The sequence below is a fragment of the Petromyzon marinus genome, chromosome 22 (genome assembly GCF_048934315.1).
Source record: "Petromyzon marinus isolate PM22_M1 ecotype Great Lakes invasive population chromosome 22, UKy_Petmar_22M1.pri1.0, whole genome shotgun sequence".
Lineage (NCBI taxonomy): Eukaryota > Metazoa > Chordata > Hyperoartia > Petromyzontiformes > Petromyzontidae > Petromyzon > Petromyzon marinus.
Window position 1 is genome coordinate 21,675,503 of NC_133688.1, and position 24,932 is coordinate 21,700,434.

General features: G+C 53.6%; 1 protein-coding gene across 8 annotated transcripts; it reads right to left on the reverse strand.

The window, feature by feature from the left end:
* Window positions 1-1,253: 1,253 nt before the first annotated feature.
* Window positions 1,254-15,517, reverse strand: LOC116944806 (LIM/homeobox protein Lhx8-like). Of its 8 annotated transcripts, XM_076068869.1 has the most exons (10): window positions 12,308-12,370; window positions 8,192-8,282; window positions 6,976-7,137; window positions 5,336-5,602; window positions 4,750-4,871; window positions 3,841-4,133; window positions 3,029-3,141; window positions 2,363-2,458; window positions 1,739-1,895; window positions 1,254-1,589 (listed from the first exon to the last, which is right to left on the reverse strand). In XM_076068869.1, the coding sequence occupies exons 3-10, from the start codon at window positions 7,129-7,131 to the stop codon at window positions 1,525-1,527; spliced, it is 1,269 nt and encodes a 422-aa protein (XP_075924984.1). In that variant the 5' UTR covers window positions 7,132-7,137; window positions 8,192-8,282; window positions 12,308-12,370; the 3' UTR covers window positions 1,254-1,524. The 8 variants fall into 8 exon arrangements, with proteins under 8 accessions (XP_075924984.1, XP_032814432.1, XP_032814434.1 ...); XM_032958541.2 differs by lacking the exons at window positions 8,192-8,282; window positions 12,308-12,370 and adding an exon at window positions 15,329-15,517; XM_032958543.2 differs by lacking the exons at window positions 8,192-8,282; window positions 12,308-12,370 and adding an exon at window positions 15,187-15,320 and having other exon boundaries at window positions 7,048-7,137.
* Between the last annotated feature and the right edge of the window lie 9,415 nt (window positions 15,518-24,932).

Consider the following 24,932-nt stretch of genomic DNA (forward strand, 5'->3'; position numbering starts at 1 on the left):
AACACACACGCCCGTACACACTCACATACACTTGATCCAATTGCATACACGCATCACTTTCATGTTCACGGTTAGACACGTGTGCAGTATATGTGCAGCAAACCGATAACCGATTCTTACCAGGTTTTCTTCATGCGGTTACCGGTTAATGTAAATCCATTACAACCCCAGAGTGTAGTGTGTGCTGGGGGCTTCGGCGCGCGTGTCGCGTTTTATTTTGGGCATCGTCTCCCCGCCCCCACGCCGCACACCGCAGCCCCCTTCACACATCGCGCTGGCTGTGGCACCCCCACCGAGTAAAGGCTCTCCTCGCCACTCTTCTCGCGCTGCTGCTGCTGCTGCCGCGCTCATTGCTTCCTTGACGCCTCCGCCCAACGTCAAGGACTCGCTCCTTCTGCCTGTAGCGGTCCGAGCGGAGCCACCACGCTCGCTCGCCCACTCGCACACCAACACTGCAGGTCACAGCACTTCTTTTTCACTCTCACCCACAAAGGTCCAGCGGTCAGCAACAAACTGCACGATCAAAGGGTGTAATAGATAAGAGTGTAACGCGCGCCCTAAATTTGCCAAGGTTATTATTGTTATAGTTTGGGGGAAAAAGAGATGACGCTGATGGTAGAGGGGATTCTAAAGTGGAGCAGTGCGATGGATAGAAGCAGACAGAGAAATGTGGTGAGCGGGTGAGTGGGTGATGAGCAGCGAGTGAGTGAGCGCCGAGTGAGCGAGCGAGTGAGTGAACGAGCGGGTGAGTGAACGAGCGAGTGGGTGAGCGCCGAGTGAGCGAGCGAGTGAGTCGGTGAGCGCCGAGTGAGCGAACGGGCGGGCGAGCGGGCGAGTGAACGGGCGAGTGAACGAGCGAGTGGGTGAGCGCCGAGTGAGTGAGCGAGTGAGTGGGTGAGTGAACGAGCGGGTGGGTGAGCGCCGAGTGAGTGAGCGAGTGAGTGGGTGAGCGTGTGAGTGAACGAGCGGGTGGGTGAACGCCGAGTGAGTGAGCGAGTGAGTGGGTGAGCGCCGAGTGGGTGAGCGCCGAGTGAGTGAGCGTGTGAGCGAGTGAGTGAGCGTGTTGTTGCAGGTGGTGGTCGTTGAACAGTGTGGATGAGACGATACAGTTTGGTTGACGGAGTCCTAAACACGGGTGGAGGAATCGTCGAATGAAGTTCGCGGGAGCAGGAACCACGGCAGGAGCGCTACCAGAGTGACGAGGCGTCTGTGCGTGCCTGCGTGCGAAAATTCACTACACGGGAGTTGGGGGGTACAAATATACACACATTTATTGAGGGGCCGTGGGGGTGCAAGAGAGGGGGAGTGGGGGTAGAGTGTGGGCTCCGCAGTGCGGCTTGCGATGTCCTCTCCGTGTAACCACGCGCGCCACACCGCAACCTCCCGGAGCGCCACACCGCGGCTCAAAGGGGCCCGGGGTCGTCGAGGTCGTGGCTCCCGATCCGCAGGGTCCGTCCTGCAGGAGGGGGGGGGGATCTCCCCCCCCCGCCCCTCGCCCCCCACCTCCACCCTCCCCCTCGCCCCCTACAGGTGCGTGAAGTGCAGGTGCGGCATGGAGCAGTGCGGGGGCAGCATCGGAGGGGAGGGGCCTGGGGGTGGGGGGGGGTAGAATAGTCACTCACGTGATCTCCGGCGTAGTCACGTGTTCTAGGGATGCTGTTGGGTGTAGTAAGTGCTATAGGGTGGAGTTGGTGCTGTTGGGTATCGTCACTTGCTGCAGAAGGGTGTAGTCACGTACTGTAGTGGTGTCTGTAGGCGGGGTAGGATAGCTCCACGGCCACGTGGTGTGGATGGGGGTGCCGCCCCCCCGGGGCCCCTGGCCCCCCCGCCCCCTGCGCGTGTGGAGGAGGCGACACGTGCTTCTTGTGTCGCGCACGGCAGTTCTGGAACCACACCTGAGGGGGTGAGGAGCGGAGGGAGTTGAGGGGGTGTGTGGTGGGGGTACACACAAGGGGGTGTGCACTGGTGTGCCTGGGTATGTTACAGGGGTGGATGTACAGGTATGTACTGTCGTGAGAAGCGGTGGTACAATGGTTGTCGTGCCGCACTACGAACATAATGCCCCTGGTTCAATTCCACGGCCAACTCCAGTGACGATTATCTGAACCGGTCTGGGGTCTCCCCTCAGTCGACTTAGTCTTAAATGAGTACCTTTTGCGCTGTGTAAACATCAGCACAGGAGAGATATAGGCGGTCGGGCACGGCCCTGGCCACTCACCCCTTGTGCCGTGCCAGTCTTTATTTGTTTGCTCACAGCACTTGTCCCAACAGTCTGTTAAAGGCTGTATGGGGGATCTTTGGTGAGGAGTGGGGTGTAATGGGGAAGGATGAGTGAGATGTGTGGCGAGTGAGTGAGGCTCACCTGGATGACCCTGCGGCTGAGCCCTGTGAGGTCGGCCAGCTTCTGCAGGGTCTGCGCGTCGGGGTTGTTGTCCTGGGCGAACTGCGCCTGCATCACCTGAGCCACGGGGCCGCTTAGACACGGGGCCACAGGATGCGTGCACAGCGGTGCTATGCATGTGTGTGTACAAGTCTTTGTACAGGGATGAGTGTGTACAGATGTATGAGCAGGAGTGTATGGACAGGTGTGTGTCTACAGGTGTGTGTCTACAGGTGTGCGTTTGTCACCTATATACACACACACACACATCTGTTCATTCACCTGTAGACACACACCTGTAACTACGTAGGTGCTTGCTAACAACACTTGCCCCAACAGTCTGTTAAGGCTACACGGGGGATATTTGTCTTTGTGTGTACAGGTGTGTGTACACGGGTGTACGCCGGTGTACACGTGTGTGCGCACAGATGTGTACACGTGTGTGCGCACAGATGTGTACACGTGTGTGCGCACAGATGTGTACACGTGTGCGCACAGATGTGTACACGTGTGTGCGCACAGATGTGTACACGTGTGTGCGCACGGGTGTGTGTACACGTGTGTGCGCACAGATGTGTACACGTGTGTGCGCACGGGTGTGTGCGCACGTGTGTGCGCACGGGTGTGTGCGCACGTGTGAGCTCTCGCCTGCAGCTGCTCTGCCGTGAAGGAGGTCCGCGCTCGCTTCGCCGGCTTCCCCTGCGCCCCCTCCCCCTCGCCCCCTGCGGGGAGGGCCCCCCCCTCGGGCCCCCCCACGGCGCCTGCGACACACAGAACCCCCGCGTCACGACAGACACACCGCGTCACAAAGGACACACCGCGTGACGTGATCACCCCCGCTTGCCCCCCCTGTTGGATCCGTTAAGGTGCTGGGCCACGCTGCCAAGGTAACTACGTTTCACACAATAACAATCTGCCCTCTACAGCTGATGATTCATCATCATCGTAATCAACAATTAAAAGTAACATTTTACAAAAGACATTACATTACCAGCAAAAAATATAATTAGTGAATAATAAATCAAACAATACAGAATTTAATGCAGCTGATTGTTTGCAAATAGCGACGCGTGGCATTCTGACCCCCGGGGGAACGAGGTCCACATTTCTACGGGAATGAAAATCTCACGGTGGCTCTCTGTTCCTGATGCCGTGACAAAAGACAAAGATCCCCTGTATAGCCTTCACAGACCGATTGGGGGAAGTGCTGCTAGCGAGCACATACGAAGGCTGGCATCGCACACGCGATGGTGGCCAGCCCCACGCCCGGCTGAGTCGACCTAGGGGAAGCCCAGGACCTGTTCAGATAATCGTCACTGGCGTTGGTGGCCGTGAGTGGAATCCGATCTCGTGGTTCGTAGCGCAGCACGCTAACCACTGCGCTACTGCTCCCACACGAACACACAAGTCGCACCCCACTCACCCCGACCATACACACCCCACTCACACCCCACACGCACCGTGTTGGAGGAGGAGGCCGGCGGGCGCCGCGGTCGAAGTGGCCACGGTTCCTTGCCCTTGGCCAGGCGCTGCACCCTGATGCCCCTGCTGCTGCTGCAGGAAGGCGCGGTAGTGCGCCCTGCACAAGAGGCGGCCGCCGTCGGCCAGGCCGAACTCCTCGCCCGTGGCGAGCTGGCGCTTGCAGGCTGCACACGCGAAGCACGCGAGGTGGAACACGAGGCCCCGGGCACGCCGCACCCAGTCGCTCGCCTGCACGTGGCGTCCGCAACGCGAGCACTTGCGCCCGAAGCGCCTGGGTTCATTCACAATGGAAGAACGAGAAGACCGTTGACTGAAACGTCGACTGTTTTGCACTGGTAGGGTCGTGATGTATGTATGCTGCATGTTGAACTTCTATCACACCATACGTAGCCAACCGCGCTATTGTGCGTGTACAGTGCTTAGCGCACTGCACTATAAATCCGGTGAGCCGAGTTCGGATATGTGGAGAGGCGGGTATGTGGAGGAGACATTACTGGTCCAGGTAATAACCACGTGATGTAGACCGGGGGTCACCGAGAGCCACGTGGCGCAGCGAGAGGATGCCGCGGCAGGCGAGCCACGGTGGATCGTGGCGAGGGGTGCTGCTGTGGTTGCTTGGCGAGGCGTTTTGGCAAACAGTATTGGAAGTCATATTCTTTGGTTCTTTCACGTAGATAGAAAAATAAAAAGTGACTAAAAATAATACTGTAGCCTGGTGCTTGATCGGAGTGAGTGTACTGGCAGTCTGTAATGTAGACTGTAGCAATGGGTATTGGAAGTGTGTGGTGTCAAGCTGTGGTGAGTTTGGTCATATGTAGCGAGGTTCTCGAAAGCTGTGACGAGGAGCTGTGGGGATGGTGAGGAGCCGCGGCGGTGGCGAGCAGCACCTGAGGTAGTCAAGTTTACAGAAGACGTCTCTGTCGCGGTAGAAGCAGCTGCTGTGGCGGCTCAGGGGGCTGTGGCACACGGAGCACGCGAGGCACCGCACGTGCCAGCACTGCTCACTCACCTATCGGGGGGGGGGGGGGGCACACGGGGGTTACGGTGTCAGGACGGTCACCGAAGTCTCGCACGGCCCTCCCCCGTAGCGACGTCGTGCTTGCATTCCCCGTGCACCGTCGCGGCTTGGGTGCGCGTCTCCCATTTACAATCCTGAAGAGCGAGTGGCGGAAATTACACGTTCATATGACGAGGGCGAGGCTATTCCTAGGACAACAACCGCTGTTAACTTGCTAACAAAATGGTACTAATTTTCTCGACCCTAAAGAGAGGATATGGTGATGATAGGCCTCCCACGTGGCGGGCAGAATTCGGGGGGGGGGGAGGGGGGGAGAGATTTGGTTCTGAAGATTGGGGTCTTCGTGTTCGTGACTCTGGTGGTTTGTGGTTCTGGTTCGTGGTAGTTCTGAAGGTTCTTGGATTTCTAGAGGTTCTGGTTCATGTTGGTTCCCGTGGTCCCGTTTCGTGTCTCACCTTGAGTAGGAATCTGTCGAGGATCTCGTGTCCGCACCGCGCGCACACGGGGGGGACCTTCACGGGGCCACCCTGGGGGGGTCCGGAGGGCCCTGGCGAGGAGGGCCCCCCTCCCTCCGCGCTGGGGGCTCTCACCGGTCCCGCGGGGGGGCCCTGCTGCGAGGGCCCCGCCGGGGAGCGTGCGGACGAGGTGGACGAGGTGGACGAGGGAGGGGGGGAGCGCGACCCCGCCTCCTCGTGGGGGGGCACGTGGCCCGAGCGGGGAGCCTGCACGGTCAAGGTCACGGTCAGAGGTCACGGTCAGGAGTCATGAGGGTCACGCCTCCGAGCAACGGGGGGAAGGGGGGGGAGCAGGGTAATCGCCTGCAGGAGAGGGGAGGGGCGCTGCTCATTAACGCCCAATGAGGCAATTACCCAATCACGTTTTATAGTCAAAGTCCTAAATTGTTTACAAATGTTACCCTAATCCAATATTGCCCCCACCATCGCGTTTCCCCCACCCCCTTCAGTATCTCTCCACCGAGCCACTCAGCGCCTCATCAGCAGATTCTGGCCGGCTTGAACCAATACTGGAAAACTGCCAGATATTATTGGCAAAGGACCCTCTCTTGTGAGATGTGGGTCCTAGGTTCGACGCAAAGCTCGAACCTAGGAGCGTGGTGGAGAATAAAGGCGACAATGGATTCGCAGCCTTCGCCTCCTTCCTGCAAGCTCGGCTGCGTCGATGGCGAGACACCGAGTGCCTGCCAGGCTGATGGAGATGTTTTTGAGGCTGTGGTGTGCTCATTCTGCTGCGGCTCTGAACTCCGTCGTCTCCTGGCGCTGCATGGCCATTAGCTTTGCCACGTGTTCGAGGTATGACCGCTAAGCGTCCTTCGGCACGATGTGCGATGTTTCGCACCACGTGCTGGGAGCTCCTACAGATACTCCCAGCACGTGGAGCGAAACATCGGACATCGTGCCGAACGATGCAGAGCGGCTACATCCCGACGACGCTTCGAATAGGTTCACAGCATCACGACCACGAGAACCTACACGGACGTTGTGAACGCGCTTTGAATGTTATCTTAATGTACAGCGTTACGTGTTAATGCACACACTGTGCGTGTGCGCGCGTGTGTACACTGTGAATCTGTGAGGCAAGGTACCAAGGTGGGGAGTGGTGGTGCAGCGGTTAGTGCGCTGCGCTATGAACCCGACGACCCGAGTTCCAATTCCGCTCACGGCCATCAACACCAGTGCCGATTATCTGAACCGGTCGTGGGCCTCCCGTAGGTAGACTCAGACTTAAATGAGTACCTGCAATGGTTGTGGAGACATCGCCACTCGGGCGACAAAGGCGGCCGGGCGTGGTGCGGACCACCGACCGCTCGTGTGCCGTGCCGGTCTACATTGGTGCTCCTCGCGAATAGCAATTGCCCCAACAGTCTGTTAAGACTCTACGAGGGATCTTTGTGTTTGCGTGGTGGGTTGCGATGGCACAGTGGTTGGTGCACCGCGCTGGGTGTGTACACGTGCACGCATTGTGTAAGTGCGCACGTGGGTTGTCTGATCTACGCACGGCAGCCGTCAGTGAGTGGCGAGTGATTCCGAACCGATTCTGGGCCTCCCCTAAATCGACTCAGCCTCACAATGAGTACCTGGTGCGGTGTGTAAACATCAGCACTGGGGAGACAAAGGCGGCCGGGCGTGACGCGTCCCCGTCGCCTCACCTGTCCCAGTCCCGTTCGAATCCGTGCCCCCTTGGTCCCCGGACCCCCCTCTGCGGGGACCCCGAACCTGAGGGAGCCGGACATGGCGACCTGGGGAGGGGGGAGCGGGCCCCCCACGATTATTATTAAGCACAGTCCCCCAAGTCTCTCAATCACTACAACCAGGGATTTAATCGATCACTCAGGAGTATGTGGTTCGTTAGGGACACGAGAGTAGAAGGCGCGTAACTCGTATCCAGAGGCATAGCGAGAGGAGGTATTCTGGATGTGGTGTATCGGGTACCGAAATATCTTACGGGTCGCCGAGGCGGACAGCGTCTCTTAGTTACTACTCCGTGTCTGTTAATGGCTGCATCGCCCACATCCCAATTAGATGGGTCACTCACCCACCCACTCACCCACCCACTCACCCACCCACCCACCCACTCACTCACCCACCCACCCACCCACTCACCCACCCACCCACTCACCCACCCACGTTATCCATTATCTGCGCCAGTGGCGATCACCAGCGAACTCTGTCCGGCTGAGTGCGCTTGATGAGGCGGGTTTCTGTCGCGGTGTAATGGTCAGCAAAACAAACTTCCATATCTCCACGCCTCTGTCCACCCAGCAGTACACATGGGTTCTCCATAGTCTATATGCAGTACTAACACAGTACGCGCCATCTACATAGCAGCAGCAGACGCAGTTTTATCAGTCACGATTTATCCACCGCTGAATCAAGGCCTCCCCACGCCTTAGCAATCTATCACGGCCCCTGCAATGCCACAATCGATGTGGCTCCTACACACGAGCCGGGTTCATGGCTCCGTCTCCTCCGCGGTGAGGGTCCCCCCCCTGGGCGCTGTCGACTCGGCCCGGGCCCCTCACGCCGCGACGCTCGGCCCGACGACGGCGTCCTCGAGTCCACGTGTGTCTCACTCTCGCTCGGTCTAATTCTTATCACCATCATCACGGTCTATCCAATGCTGAATGAAGATGTCGAACCGGCGTTATGTTCTCTAATCCACATGTTTCTGTGTTTTCCGTGCAATTCCACGCACGCGTATCTCTTCTTTGCGCATTGTTCAGCGCTGTTCAATGTGCGCTGGTGGTGCTTGTGGTGGTGCTGTCCGCTTCGCTTAGCCCCCTTGACACCCACTCTGTGTAGCCTCACGTCCGCTACTCCCGTGGCCACGTAGCCAGAGATTATAGCTCCTACCTCCAACACGGCGATGCAGAGAATACGGCGCCTGCATCCATTCATGGAAACCGCACGTTGAGGAATATAAATATATGCGTAGAGAGGTGGAAATACCAACAAGACGAACGCACGGAACTCTGTAACGCCGTTAGAAAATGGGACGAGGAATTTCCAAACACGAGGCGCGTTTGGAGACGGGACAGCAACCCACGAGAACACCGAGCGGGTGGCGATGATCGCCACTCCACCGCGTCGCCATCACAGAGCTGAGCACAGCCACTCGCGGCCGGAGACAGAACCGGAAACCCCGGGGAGGGATTCGCTGCAGAGCTCTCCGGCAGAATCCTCGACGCCCTCGCGATAAATAAAAAATGCGTTTCAGAGGAGGAGGAGGAAGTTGATGACGTCACACGTGAAGAGGTGAATACTGCCCTTGGCACGAGGGACACAGGGATAGCCGGGACGCAGCCAGCAGTGTTGGAGCACAATTAATATAACTCTAAATTAATGTGCTATTAAAAAGGGTCATTGCTCGAAACGTTGTCTACACACGGTGGTATCGACGAATGTGTCGAGTTGGATGTAAGTACCAGCGAAACGTCGTACTACTCAAATTCTAAATGTTGTGGATTCACTCTTCAAACACACCGGTGGGCTGAAGAAGTAACTAATTGGCGTTTTGTTAACGTGACACATGTTTTACTGATTGGCCGTGTCAGGTGGTGGAGGGTTGCGACACATCTATAATAACGCGATCTAACCCAAATCCCTTTATTATGAATAATACTGGTCGCGAAAGCCTACGTGTTAAAAAACCTACGTGTTATAGTGTTGGGTTTAGTTGCTGAATGTTCAATGCCTCAAGCAATTGACCTTCTCTTCACAACACCAATTTGAATAATTACAAGCCAATTAAGCCTCGTCCGACGTGGATTTCAATCGTCCCCCACGTCACAGGACCAGACACTGGAGTTTCTACCAGCGACCACAAATACAAAGATCCCCCGCCTAACTCCATACAGGTTCTTAAGGCAAATGCTGTTAGAGAGCACCTATAAAAAGGCATGGCACACGAGTGTGTCTTGTCTTCCTAGTGCCTATGTTTATACATCGCACTATAGGTACTTGTTTTAACGCCCAGTTAACCCAGGGGATGCCCGTAACCGGCTCATATTTGCCACTGTTTTTCCTTCATAGCACAGCGCGCTAACCGCTGCGCCACTGATCATCACAGCGACATCACACAAAAACAAGCGCACATTTCGAGTGTTTGCACTGCTGGAGAAATTCCGGAATAACGCGGAGGTCTCAGTCACCGCAAGAGATGCGCTTAGAGTAATCACGCACACACACGACCTCTCCCGTGATAGCAGAAGTACCCGCGGGTATGCACAAGCACAGCACGTGTTCTCTAGCCGACGGCATCCGTATGCACAGTACATGCACTCTGTCACGCGATACTCGTAGACGGTTTGAGCTTAAATTTTGATTTAAAGCTTTCGTGACTGCAGGGATTCATATTCTTGGTTCTTTCGGTAAAGTCACGTAGAAGGGAAACAATAAAATAATTAAAATATTTTTTTTTTTAATAATAAAAATGTGTCTATTTTTATTATTTTATTGTTTCCCTTCTACGTGACTTTACCGGTTTGAGCTTACTTCACCACGCTGGTCAGTGCGGGTGGGTGAATGGGGTGTGTGGGGTTAGCCTAGGACCACTTAAGATATCACTTTCCACGCACTGGTTACCGGGTTCATAGCGCATTGCGCTAACCGCCGCGCCACCGGCCCTCTCAGATGATCTATTATGAATGTAGGGAATCTGTTCCAGAATTTGTTCCAGTAATCACGATCGGAGCGCTCCACGGGAGGCGATTTACTCTTGTCACGAATGCTGGAGATCTATTATGAATGTAGGGAATCGTATCTGTTCCAGTAATCACGATCGGAGCGCTCCACGGGAGGCGATTTACTCTGGTCACGAATGCTGGAGATCGTCTACGCGTCGAAATGAATCGGTGGTGGAGCAGCGAGGGGTGCGCAGCAATCAGAAGTTTCCGAGTTCAACTCCTGAGTGGGGGACTCAGCCCATCATCCCTTCCTCCGTGGTCGCTACAATAACTACGACGGAGGAAAGTGATCAGTGGCTGTCCTATGATAGACTTCGCCCCCGCCCTTATGAACGTGGAGTCTCTACCGCTGGTGGTGCAGCAGGGATGTGGACGGAGCCTGAGCCTCCTCTTCCGGCTACCACTGCAGCTCTGTGACTCTCTGGGGTTCCGTGTCCTTCATTGTTCTGCTCGAAGAGCAGCACCAGCAGCCACAGTGATCCATCCTCTGCTGGATGCAGGCATCCGTCAAAGCCGTCGCCACGTTTGGTGTGAAACTAATTACGAATTAAAAACTTCACGTTGCGGCGATAATCGGAGTCCTCTCATTATTATTATCTCTACGAGATTTGAGCTCTCTACTCTAACCCTTATAGGATGTCATTATAATTATTACTCTAGTGGGTTTAACTCTTCCAGTGCATCGTTAGAATTGTGACACTGCTCAAACCAACAAGATATTTCCTGCACTTGTATCAGATGTGTGTATGTACACACGCGTGCGTAATGTTATGTAACTGGGTATGAGCACAACTGCGCGTGTATACACAACAACTTGTAATGCTAACACTACTCAACAGTAACAATTGTGTTCCTTCAACATAGCCGCGTGTACACGCGGACAGATACCACTGTGAAAAGTTAATACGTAACGATATATGATACGCAACTATACAGAATGTTGTACTGGGAGTGAGCACAATGGGGGGGGGGGGGGGGGGGGTAACGGAATCGCAGGCCTCGGCGCCGTAATTTTGTTACCGCGGAGTCGGCGGCGCGTTAACGGGAAATCTTATCTCATTTATCAGACACAAGCGTGCTTTCCGCTTAAACAACGTTGTGTATAATGAAACAAAGCAGCCGCGTACCTACACCACACCTGAAGACGACCGTTTGTGTTATGGTCGAAACGTCGTGAGAATGTTTATTGTTTTATATATATTTTATTATTTTATTGTTTCCCTTCAACGTGACTTTACCGAAAGAACTAAGATATGAATTACTGCAGTCACGAAAGCTTTAAATCAAAATTTAGCCGCGTACCTGTGATCGTCAATGAGTAAACAGCAGGACACCTTGAATATTTACCAGGGTGATGGACGATCCATAAATCGAAGGTTTATTCCACTCGCTCACAGACGGTCAGCCGCCTTCCATTCCACCTATTCGACTTCCACGGTTACTGTTGCGTGGACTTCACTCATGTATTCCTTCACCCGTGTTGAGGACTCGGGTCTACCAGACTGACTTCCTAGTTCCATAATATGCGGTGTTCAACCACCACATTGCAGTTCATAGCAACGCACTCGCCCACCCATAATACTTCTCTCCGATTCTTCCCTAGCACTGCTCGATTCTGGAATTCCCTATCCCATGATCATCACCGTCTCTCTCGACAAGCTCTTAGAACAATAACCGTGCCGTTAAATTCACGAAACACATGACACTCGTCTTTTGCAACGTTGATCGTGCAGCTTGTTGCTGGTCGCTTGGCATTTTGGTCCACTGAGTTTATGCCCAGTAACTGTGTAAAACAACCCTTTAGGGGTGAGTGAATGAGTTCAGGTGCCAAGTAAATTATGTGTGGCCAGGCGAGAGCTCTTAGCCAGGAGGAGTCTCATTTGCAAGTGACCAGGGTCACTAAAATGATAACAAAAACATTTAAGTACAGCAATGAGGCAAATGTAAAGCTGTGCAAAAAGAACTACAACTGCTCTAGTGAATGAGTTGATTGAGTGAATTGAGGCACAATATCTTAGAAAACAAATCGGGTTTCTCGGGTTTTTTGGCTCCGATCTCTGCTAGAGGGGGCTATAGCCCAAAACGTCGTCCACCTATTGTGTTTAATTTGTATTACGTGTGTTTATGCAGCACTGCCAAGGAAATATCCATTGTTTGCATTGATTGAGTGAATAAGTTGAGTGAATGAGTTGAGTTAATGAGTTGAGTGAATGTTGTCCCGTACCTTGCGTCTCGCCGACTCCCGCTCGCCGAGTCGTTCTACGCGGAGCGCCTGGCTGCTCACGCACCCGGAATTTAACTCAGACTCTGGTTTATCATCACCCCCTCCCCATTCAAATTCAATAACCAATTAATTTACCAATCAATTCATTGATAACAATTGTGGCCGCGGCACGGATCTTCCGCTGCGCTTGCACTCTGATTGCTCATGCAGGTGCGCAGTGACGTCACAGAGGTGCGCTTCACTCCACGGTTGGTGCCCGGGTGGATTCAACTCCATTCAGGCGACGCGCGTTGCCAGCTGCAACAGCAGGCGACGCTGCCACCCTGTCATGCGCAAGTACCAATAACTTGCGCATTGCCCGCTTTCTCGCGGCTTCAGCGTCACACTCCACGGGAGGCGAATTACTCGGTTCACCGAATTACTCGGTTCACCAATGTCGCTGCAGCCGCCCTGAGCCCGGGGCCTCAACTCGGGCCCCGCGCCCTCGGCTCTGGGGCTCCGCGCCGGAGCGCCGCGCTTCTCGCGGTCGCGTGGCGGTGCCGAGACTCGGCTCCTTGCGGCGCGAGAAACGCCGCCTCGCCATCTCTCTCTCGCCATCTCTCTCGCCATCTCTTTTTCTCTGTCGTCCTTTCTCTCTCTCGCCCTTCGAGGACACCGCGGGGGGTTTCTATCATCCGTTCGCGAGCGTGGGTAGCGCGTTCGTGAAACGCAGACTCTGCGATGGTGACGGCGTTCATTTGCACTGAGCCCGTTCACACGCGATGGAACGTACATTGCTTAACGTGAACACAAAAACGTGCAGACGCATGCATAGTACACTTGTGACGCATTTGAGTTCACTAGCCCTTCTAGAACATCATCAGAAGGGAAATCGCGCAGTTGCGATCGTCTATAGCTCTGTACGAGGTGTGAGTGTGGGATACACGTGCGGCCTCACGGCGCCCAAGACCCGGGGCTGAGGAAGGACCCGTGCGGTTCCAGATACCAGCCTTGTCGATGTGTGGATTAATTGTGTTGCGTTAACTTCTCAAGGTTGTATTAACGTTGCGTTGTATTGCATTGTGCCTACTGCTGCCGTTTAGCTATTAAAAGTGTTTTCGGGTGAGAACAAAGATCCCCTTTACAGCCTTAAGATACTATTGGGGCAAGTGCTGTGAGCGGGTTTTTTTACGCACACGTGTTCACTAACACACGTGAACACACACACACACAACAGCATGCGTGTGCATACAATCACGAACTCGAAAACGCATCGGAGAGCTGTTAACCACAACCGCGAACACGCAGTTGTGTCCCTGCGTCTGGTGCATTGTGCCCATGTTGTTGTTCTCTGTTTGTGTACAAGTCGTTTGGTGGTGGTGTTTCGTTTATTTGAATGGGCAGCGGTGGTGCAGCGGGTACCGAATAGAGCTACGAAACCGGCGACCGGACTTCGATTCCCGCTCACAACCAACATCGGTGACGAATTTCTGAACCGCTGCTGAGCATCATCCCCAAGGTCGACTCCACCTAAAATGAGTGCCCCATGCGGTGTGTGGACACGAGCACTGGGGATGCAAATGCGACCAGGCGTGGTGCTGGCCACCCACTCACCCACCCCCTTGTGCGCCGAATTGTCATTCTTTGGCGCTCGCTATAACATCCGTTGGCCCAACAGTCTGTTGAGGCTACACGGGGCCTCTGTTGTTTAATGAAGGTCTTGTTGTCTTGCTTTGTGTGCGCCCCGTCAATGTGGCACTGTCACCATTTGTGTTGTGTGTACATGTTTGTTCACAGTTGTAATGATTTTCGTCCTTGTGTCGGCGAGTTCCTGTATACAGTGATGTTTTGTTCTATTGTGTTACTGCTATTGAGGTTGTGTCGCTATGATGTCGGGTTGTATAATATAATATTGTTGCTATGGTGGTTGCTGTTATGTAGTTGTCGCGGTGTTGTGCTCTGTTGATGGTATTTGTGTATTAATGCTATAATGCTGTGATTTATCTGTTGATTTGCGTTCCCGCGACTGTTGAGCGTGAGCGCGAATGCGTGAAGCCTAACACACACGTGAACCGTAACATACATGAACCTAAACACGTAAACACTAACACATACGTGTACACTAAAACACATGAAGACTAGCACACACGTGAGCCCTAACACACGTGTACACTTGTGTGTATTAACACACGCATTAGACAAGCCGAATGACACAGTATATAGAATCGATCGGGTACGTTGTGTGCGTGGACACACACGTGTGTATATTGGCTAAACACAACACAACTCTAAGCAACAACACATTTTACGATTGATAATTGATCAAACATAACTCCAGCGTTAATCTAAACCACGATGACTTCAGAACTGACTCCAGCATCAATCTAAACCACGATGACTTCAGAACTGACTCCAGCATCAAGCTAAACCACACTAACTCCAGCATCAATCTAAACCACGACTTCAGGATCAATCTAAACCACAATAACTTCAGCACGAACTCCAGCATCAATCTAAACCACGATGACTTTAGCACTAACTCCAGCACGCTAACCCGTTATTATCATCGACCGATTCCCGCGCACGGGATTGAGGTTAGGGATCGAGTGGCTGTTAGTCCGTTTGGCGCTTTGTGTAAAGGTTGGGGTCAAGGGTTAGTGTAGGATCTGGGTTAAGGACTCCAGGTTAAGGTTTCGTGTAGGATTTAGGGTTAGTGTATGAGTTGGACTTGGCTTTGAGATGTCGCTCCGCACAGATCCTCACGTCTCGCGAACTCCCAACCCTGTAACTCGAACCCTAACCCCGTGACACCAACCCCAGCCCACCTCCCTGACCGCTCTCGTCCCCCAAAGCCACTGACCCCCGTCTCCTCCCGCCGCGTCTCCCCCCGTCTCCCTCACCTGTCTCGGGCTGTCCCCGCCCGCGGCCCGTCCCGCGAGTCCCTCGCTCTTCCAGTACATGGTACAATCACAGCGCCGCAGGGCTGCGGCTGCTGCTGATGGCAATGACCGTGGTAATTACGGCGCCGGTGTGGGGAATTACCATGGTACTCTTCTCGCAGCGGGTGGTGATGTGGTAGCCGTGTTCCCGTGGCACCCTCACGCCGTGGTAATATCGCTCATGGTAAACGCTCTCTTTGGCTCTCTCGCTGAGCGAGGAGTTTGCTCCGCTTCACGAAGCGCAGCGACTACGCGCGCCGCGCTCCCTGCCGGACTCCGCGACTCCCGCTCCAGCGCCGAGTCCCCCACGCCCCGCTCCTCCCACTGCCTCCCCCGCCCGGATCCCCGCTCGCTTCCCCTCCACCACTCCCCGCCCATCGTCGCTGTTACCTGATCCGGGCAGAGTGAGGATGGGGGAGGGAGGATGAAGGGGGGAGGGAGGAGGAAGGGGGGTGGGAGGGACCTGGGTTGCGAGTCCTCAAGAAAACAGCGGCGCCCACCTCCCCCGCATCTCCCATTGCCCCCCCCCCTCCATCTCCGACGCGGATCCCTGGGTCCTCACGCCACGGGGCCGCATTAGCGCGGGCGGCATGGGGGAGAGAAAACAGAGAAAAGTGAGAGCCGGCAGAGAGGGGAGCAGGGAGAGAGCAATAATAAAGAGAAGAGATGGGAGAGGGAGTGGGGATGGAGAGATGAGCTACCAAACTCTGTCCGAGGTCCGCGAACATGGGGATTGGGATGAGTTGGGTGAGTGGGGTAAGTTGGGGTGTGGGTAGATGGGCGGGGGACCGCTCTCCTCTTTTGGAAGTGATGGGGATCCAGAGCTCCCGGGGACCCAGGGACCCAGGGTCTCGGGTCCCCGCGCCGCGACTTTTATCCCTAAAACATCAACACGCAGCGGTGATTGCGGCCACCACTCCGCGCCAGTCTCCGTGACCACTCCGCCTGATTGGAGTCGTTAATGAGCGCTCATCATCAGCGCCGCGACCATCACGGAGAGCTAATGACGCGTGACGCGAAGACTCTTTCCGTGTCTCCCGCTCTGCCCGCTTCTCCATCTCCCCCGCCTCTCCTCCCCCTCTCCACGTGCCAACACGCGTCGCCCTCTCTTTCCCCGTGTCTCCTCCATCTGCTCTCGCCCTCTCTCCCCGTGTCTCCTCCATCTCCTCTCGCCCTCTCTCTCCCTCCGCATCTCCAACTCCCGCCGTTTCTCAGCGTCTCTCCCCTGTTGGTGTGCACCGATAAATGCCGCCAGCACCACGCCTGGCCGCCTTTGTCTCCCCGGTGCTGATGTTGACACGACATACGCAGGTACTTATTTTAAGGCTGAGTAGCCGCTGATGTTGAACGTGAGCGGGAATCGAACTCAGGTCGCCGGGTTCGTAGCACAGTGCGCTAACCACTACGCCACTGCTCAACTCTCGTACACTTAACACAACACAATACAACAAAGTACATGCAAACCGTAACACTACACAGCCTAGTGGCTCGCACTGCGCTGCATTGCGAACGAGGCGACGCGAGTTCGACTCTCGCTCACGGCCAATATCAGTGACGAATATCTGAACCACCCATGGGCTTCCCCGAGGTTGACTGGGCTTTAAACCAATACCTGGTGCGGTGTGTAAGCATCACCAATGGGGAAGCGGAGGCGGCCGGCGTGGTACGAGCACCATCACCCTCTCATGGGTGCGCTGTGGCGGCCTTGCCAAGCCGCTAGCAGTCCTTGCCCAAAGAGTACACGGGTGGTCTTTATTTGTGTAATGTATGTGTGCTTAGTAACATTAATAATTGTATTTCCATACTTGATCAAGATGCGTTGATAATGTCCACAGCTCTTACATCTGGTCCAGAGGTTTCCCCTCTTCATACTGGTCACCTCGTCACGCGTCACATCTGTACTTTCATCGTCATGCAGAGAAGAACTCGGCGAACATTTACGGCTGCTGTCCCTGTGCCTCACTGCTGCACTCGAGGGAATTCAGATTAAAGTAGCCAGGGTCAATTGATAGCCCAGAACTCGCTGATTCGCTCTGGTCACTCGATCACCGGCGATCAGGCACCTCCTCGTCACTCTTCTATTGCTACGACGATGGTTCCTGTTCCTGTGAACTTTCCTACCTCCACCCGTGTTGAGGACTCTGGTCTACCAGACACTGACTGGAATTTCGTCTTATCCACCACAATGTGTTCAATCACCACACTGGAACAACCCACCCACTCGCCCAGCCAGCCACCCACTCACCCACCCACTCACTCACTCGCCCACCTACTCAACTAACCTACCCACCCACAGACTCGTTCACAGACCTACCCACCCTCGCTACTCTGATTGCTATCTGGTTGTATCTGCTCTCATTTATATTGGCCGTATTGCTGTACTTGTTTTTACGTTATATTTTGTAATTTTGGTGATCAAGGTCACTACTGCAAATGAGATTTCTATCCTGGGCGCTTGAATAGTTCTCACCTGGTTGAAGAAAAGCAACTTAAAAGCAATAGACACTCATCCTTCCTCTGTCAATTCTGTAGCTTCACACCAAGCCTCACGTTGTGATGCCGCGCGGTTTGGGCTCTCGTGGACGTTGCTTGCTTCACAGTCGGTCCACGGCTCCTCGCAGGGACAAACTCTCCCGTTGCCTTCGTCGCCTGCAAGTCGCTATTTGGGGCGGCAGAGCGAGCGGCTACCGATTGGAAGTTTGCGAGTTCAGCTCATGGTGGGGGGGGGGGTAAAGTTCCGTTTTGTGGGGGTTGAACGCTGCAGACGAGAGAGGTGCACCGCCTCTATGCCTATTTTATCGATCCCTGATGGATGATGGGCTAAGTCAGCCGCCATCCATTATTTGACACACGCACATACTCCCAAGTAAATACGTACACTACAATATACAGATTCACACTACACGTATATATATAGACTGCACGAACGTATACACGACACTATATACACCCTAAGCACGCATGCATTACATATACACCCAAAACACGCATACACTACGCACAGACGTACACGCCACACATACGCCACACGTATAAATATACACTACACACACGATAGATACATTCAATGCACACTACCCAACAAACTCTACACGCCACATATACACACCACGCACTCCCGACATACCACACTATGTATATACATCGTACTAGAGTTTTTAGAATAGTAACCACTTGAAAAAACTGTTACCGATTTGCGGCACACGTGAATGTCTAGAGCCATAAATGCCACGCGTTTCATCGCTTTAACTGAGAAGTGAAGACAATTGCCACAGCGTTGCGGTCTCCTTTCGTACGGCTGCTGGAGTTGCAGAGCAACAACCACAATTTCACGTTCAGGTGGGCAAGATAACCGCGTCAGGAGCAGCGGATTGGAATTGCTGTGATGATGTCTCCTTCGTATTTGTGGATCGGGCATTGCGTCGTTATGGGTCGTACGGTCTGCTCTGGATGACCGCAGTCGCAATGCGGTGATGGTTGCACATTCGACTTGCAACCCGGAGGTTCGATTCCATCTTGCCGGGGCATTTGGAACAGTGGGGTCGGTTTCAATCGGTGCATTTGTCACTCGCATTCTACTGGAATCGGTTACCGGATGCTGACTTTTGGAAATCGGTAACCGTTATAGAAGACGGTTACCGGTTATCGTTTAACAAACCCGGACTACACACACAACCAGCACGTATACATGAAACATACATTGCACAATACCACCGCATGCACACACATACACCCCACAGATACACAACATACGCGCAGACAACACTGGACACAAACACAACACACAACAGTTCACCATTGCACAAGGCAATTGCGCGGATTTACGGGGAGGAGAGCGTAAGAATTAAGTTTTAAATCGCCTGGAAGTCTGATGCTGAACATAATTCTACAACCATACAGCATGAGTGGACCGAGTAGTTCGCCTGCTGTTGAGTGTGACGCTGAAGTAGATATAAAGCGAGTTGCTAGTACAAAGCCAAATATCCTACGTACAGCTCCTAATAGACTTGTACCTATTAAGACGGGGGTGTGTGGCCAGCACCACGCCCAGCCGACACCTCTCCAATGATGTTTATACACCACACAAGCTACTCTTTAACGGCTGAGTCGACCTAAGAGGAGGCCCAGGACCGGTTCAGATAAATCGAACTCTAGTCGCCTTGGTTCGTGGTGCGGTGATAAGCACTGCGTCACCACTCGCCAGATACGCGCGCTGCAGGCGTTGCACGCATCGGGGTGGTGAGCTTTGTTATTTGTACATTGGCGGTAACCGCAAGGGGAAAATGAGTGTAGATCGGTTAATGAACACGACAGTTGAACCTTCTTAACGAGAAGCGCAGGTAGCCGCCGCCACCACCGCAGTGGTGGTAGGTGGTGGTAGTAGTAGTGAAGGACGCTGCTGAGGAGTTCGAGGTAGTCGCCCTCCAGCAACAACGGAGTGCCGAGTGGCTAAATCGTAGAAAGTTAGTGGGGAGCACACTTCGCGCATCTTCCAGTCATCTGAGTAAGTCAACCGATGCCACCAGGGTCTGTTTCGTGACCTCATGCCAGTGGGCATTCAAAACTTCCACATGGCCTCACAGTGCACCTAGCATGGCACAAGCGCCGTGGCGATGTCACCACCGTTTAGTGGTGAACGGCGGTTGTTTTTTTGGTGGTGGTGTAGTAATGGTGAGTGGCACTGCACTTGTAACCCAGAGGGGGCGGGGGTTCTACACCATCTCCCAGGGCGGCAAGTGAAACAATGGTGCAGATTTCAATAGGTAGCATTCATGACTAAGTTTAACTAGAAATGGGTTACCAATTCTAGATTGAAAACTAATTTCTTTAGAACTGCTTTTTGTGTTTAGTTTGTCCTTCCCCCCCCAATTCATCAGGGTTGGCTACGTACGGTGCAAAAGAAGTTCAACATACGACCTGATTTTCGCTTCTAAACGGTTACAGGTTTACGGGTTACCATTTTAACGACCCGAATTCATACACAACAAACACAATATACACTATATATACACGGAAGGAACGACACGTACTGTACACACTGCACATTTATTTTAAAAAAACCTTAGCATATCATCGTTCCGGGGTCAATAAAATAAGTACCTCTGTGTGGGGGAAGTCAACAGCGCTTGTCCTAAAGATAAGCTAGACCCCGCAATAGGAATGTGGAATGTCTACCACTGGCTCTGGAGGGATGTAAATGGCGGATGAGCACCAACGATTCAATGCTCGGAAAGCAGAAAATAACTTTGTGTACATACACTTGATAAACAACGTAGACACACACACGTGATTAAACTACACACCGCACGCACTGTGTGTTTCAATTCGTCCGGACACCTTGAGTCATCTTGTTGCTACGATTCTGTAGCTCGTCCGTGCGATGTTGGTGAAGCCCGCGTTGTGAACGGTCTGAGACTGATCGTGTCATTGCGAGCTAAAACTATCATAATTTGTTTTGGCTATGTCGGGTGGTGGAGGTTCTTGCCGACACAAATTTGACCCGATTGATTATTTCGCGCGATCTTAAGTAACCTAACATCCATCATCATGACCTGGGGTTCTCGGGCACCATATTTTATCTTCCAGGTTTTGTCACAGATATGTAGTGGGTTCTATGGAGACACACACTTGAACTTGGAGGCAACACGTGTCGTCTCACACCCCAACAGGGTAACTACATAAACGTACATTGGTTAACTAGACCACAACAGGGTAACTACATGCCTGGGTCAGTCCGTAACACACTGCCTGACCCACAATGCCGAATGTAAAGAGTGAAGACCGAGGATCAAAAAGACGTAGCACCAACGGGTTCCATTCCAACAGACAGCCTCGACCGACTCTCGGGACATTGCTTTCATACCCCTGAGCGTGGCCTGGCTCCGCCCTTGGCCACGCCCCCTTTTAGATCCTACTAGAAGGTTCTGGGCTATACATTACGTGTCCCTCTCGCCACTTTTTGGCCCCCCTCATGTCCTTAGCTGCCCCCACTCTGACAGTCGCCAGATCCATTCCCCCAAGGGGCCCCTTCTATGCCATACATACTCTGGTGCCAGAGAGGCTCTAACACACGCAGTTCCACTCTTCTCTCAGTAGCTGGCGCTAAACGCCGGACCCAATATGTCACTACATTACCCTCCCCCTTTATAAAACACAGCCGTCCTGGCTGATCACTATCCCTCAACAGAAATCTGCCTCCAAAAAAATGTCTGTGACAATAACAACAACCATTGACCACACAATATATACAATTACCGAGAAAGGGACAAAAAAATGCACAATGTACAAGGACCGACCCAACCTCCAGACAATACGTACAACCCCACCCTGGCATGCATGTCACCACCCGCGAGCACAAGAAGAGCCAGAATCGGCCAATAACCCATCCGGCTCGCGTGTGTGACCACCAACAGATGAATCAGGAATAATTATGATGCTGGAGAAGAGTCATTTGAAATGGATGGTCCTTGAATGGGTCCCCGTCGCCGAACCTTCTGGTGGGGTGATTGTGGGTTTCCTGGGGGTCCCAGGGACATGTTAAAGATGGCCTAATGGGCACAGCTCCTCCCGGGAAGAAGAACAATGGGGGGAGCGGGAGTGGGTGATTGACGCTCCACTCTCCCCCCAATCCACATCCGGTGGATGCCACCGGCGACTCCAAGGGTGCCAGGTGCTGGGATCCTGTGGGAGGAAAACCTGAAAAACCCTGAGGCACGACCTCAGCGGACACACCCCAGCTCGTCGGACACATAAGTCACCCAGCCGTTGGGTAGTGGAGATGAAGGGATCCCGCCCGGCGGGGAAAATACTTTTCACAACAAACGGCGGCGATCATACTGGATACGCACACATCCATCGACACAACATGGATGCCAGGGTCCCCTGCCACCATGCAACCATCCATCACTCAGGTGGTAATAGGGTGAAGTCTGAACCTTCTAGGTGCCCATCCAATCACACATCCCCTTCAATTAGGTGGTGATAGGGCGAAGTCTGAACCTTCTGGTGCCCGTCAAATCACACATCTCTTAAGTACATTTTGGACGTCTTCCGATATCCCGAGTCAAAGAAGTCGTGCTTCAAGGTCGACCCACATACCGAGTCAAATAAGTCGTGCTTCAAGGTCGACCCACATACCGAATCAAATAAGTCGTGCTTCAAGGTCGACCCATATACCAGGTCAAGGAAGTTGTGCTTCAAAGTCGACCCAGTATGCTGCACCTCAAGGTGCAGCAAACGTTAGGCTGCAGCCCCTATGCTTTGCCCCACAGAATGGCGGGTACCACAACGTTATATCGTTGCAATTTTCCATCCCACACATCAGAAGCCCTCCCTTGAGAACCACTAGGGACATTTATTGTTGCCCTTTACCACCCCCCTGTCTTTCCAACGCGATGTCTCAATTTTACAATCGCACGCGTCAGCCATATCAGGGGTCAGTCAATCCTCTGCCATCGTTGTGTGAGCTGATTCCGTAACCGCGGCACATGATGCATGGCACCCATCATATTTGCACACCGGCACCTCGGCGACAAGCGATACTACCCCTCCGCCTTTCCGACACAGCGTCTCAATTTTACAGTTACAATCGAACGGAGAGGACAAAATGCAATTTCATGGCCAGATGGCAGCCCAATGCACACTAGATCCACCAAGATCTTAAGGGGCATTCTCGCACACAAAAAAAATCTGTGCAACACAGACAGGATACAGCCAGTAACCTTGAATAAGCACCGGACCTGTCGTTTGGATCTCTCAATAAATCGGTCCAACAACAGACAGGATACAGCCAGTGACTTTAAACCACACTGGACCTGCCATTTGGATATCCCCATTAACGACAAAACATGGGATATCCCCGGGGCTCAGAGCACCCGAACTCTACGGCAGTGCACCATACACGGTTCCCACAATAATCAACGATCCCGACAATGCACCATATACAATCCGCACAATAATCGATGATCCCGACAATGCACCATATACAATCCCCACAATAATCGATGATCCCGACAATGCAACAACAAGAAAAATAAGTTACAATGCGGACAACTGACATGGACGCTGCGGCCATCCGCCACCCAACGCAACCCAATCCTCACGCTCCGCAACCCGGTGAGGAGTAACAACAAACAAATCCGACCCGGCGCATGAAAACGATGCATGATGTGTCTGTAAGGGCCGGGTGTGGGATGTGTCATGACTCCCCTGAGGGCCCAGAGTAGCGGACGACGGCGTCCTGGAGAATCTTGCTTGGTCAGCGCGGCATCCTCTTGAGATGTGACCTGGCAGGCGGCACTCAAAACAGACGACGGGAGTGCTCCTGGGACGAGTGAAGGTCCCCCTCCACAGCCGTCGGTTTTGGCGGGAGACGTAATTTGGCGGGAACCCTGTTCCGCCTGGCCGACAAAATGGCGGCTGCGCGCGCGGGCCGAGTTTCTTGCTGTTTCCCGCGTGCGGGAAACCCATCGGCGGAGTCGTCTCCCCACGGCCCCGACACTCCGACCTCTCTCACCGGCTCCTCCATTACGAGCTCGTTGAGCAGTGCTTGTGCCGCGGACGAAATAATCGGCAACGCAGGCGCTGCGCGTCCGGAGCCCTCTCTCCGACGGCGGCAGCGCGGAGACGTCAGTTCCCTCCCACTGTAGAGCCGCCTTGCAGACTGTAACCGGGCTGCAACCCCCAGGGCTGTCTGGGGAATCGCCCCTTCGTTGTCCTGTTCATCCGTAGCCACCTTGGCGAGTCGTTTTCGTCTTGTTAACATCACACTACACTTGGGCTATCACCTAGCTATTTTTTACCACTTAGATGTAGTGGGTTCTACGGAGACACATACTTGAACTTGGAGGCAACACGTTTATTCTCACTGCCTGACCCACGATGCAGAGCGTAAAGACCGAAGACCGAGGATTGAAGGGACGTAGCACCGACGGGTTCCACTCCAACAGACAGCCTCGATCGGCTTTCGGGACCTCCCTTTTATGCCCCTGAGCGTAGCCTGGCTCCGCCCACAGCCACGCCCCCTTCTCGATCCTACTAGAAGGTTCTGGGCTATACATCACGTATCCCTCTCGCCACCTTTTGGCCCCCCTCATTATCCTCTCCTGGTCTCGTGTCCTCTCAGGTTCACCTAGACTGTCACGTCCTTAACTTCCCCCTCTCCGACAGTCACCAGAACCATGCCCCCGAGGGCCCCCTTCCATGCCATTCATACTCTGGTGCCAGAGAGAGGCTCTAACACGCACAGTTCCACTCTTCTCTCAGTAGCTGGCGCTAAACCCCGTAGTGACCCAATACAGTATACGTCACAACACATATAACCTGATCGCAGATGACCGCGCCCTTGCACAGCTGCACATGAGAAGGACAACGGTGGTGGTGGTGATGGTAGCGGTGAGTGATGGGCTGAATTGACACACGAGAAGTAGTGATTTGGCTATGTTGCAAGTGGTTGTGGTGGTGATGGTGGTGTGATGTGATGCTAAATTAGAGGTAAGTGATCGGAAACTGTGATTTTGGCGATGTTGGTAATGTAAGTAGTTGTGGTGGTGGTGATGGTGGGGTTTATGGTGGTGAGTGATGTGATACTGAATTGGCAGTAAGCGATGGGAAGCTGCCTCCTAATTGCGTCGCTCATTTTCTCATCTCGTGAAACGCGACCCGCGCCGGCGAGACGCGTGCACAGGAAGTGTGTGCGCGTGTGTGTA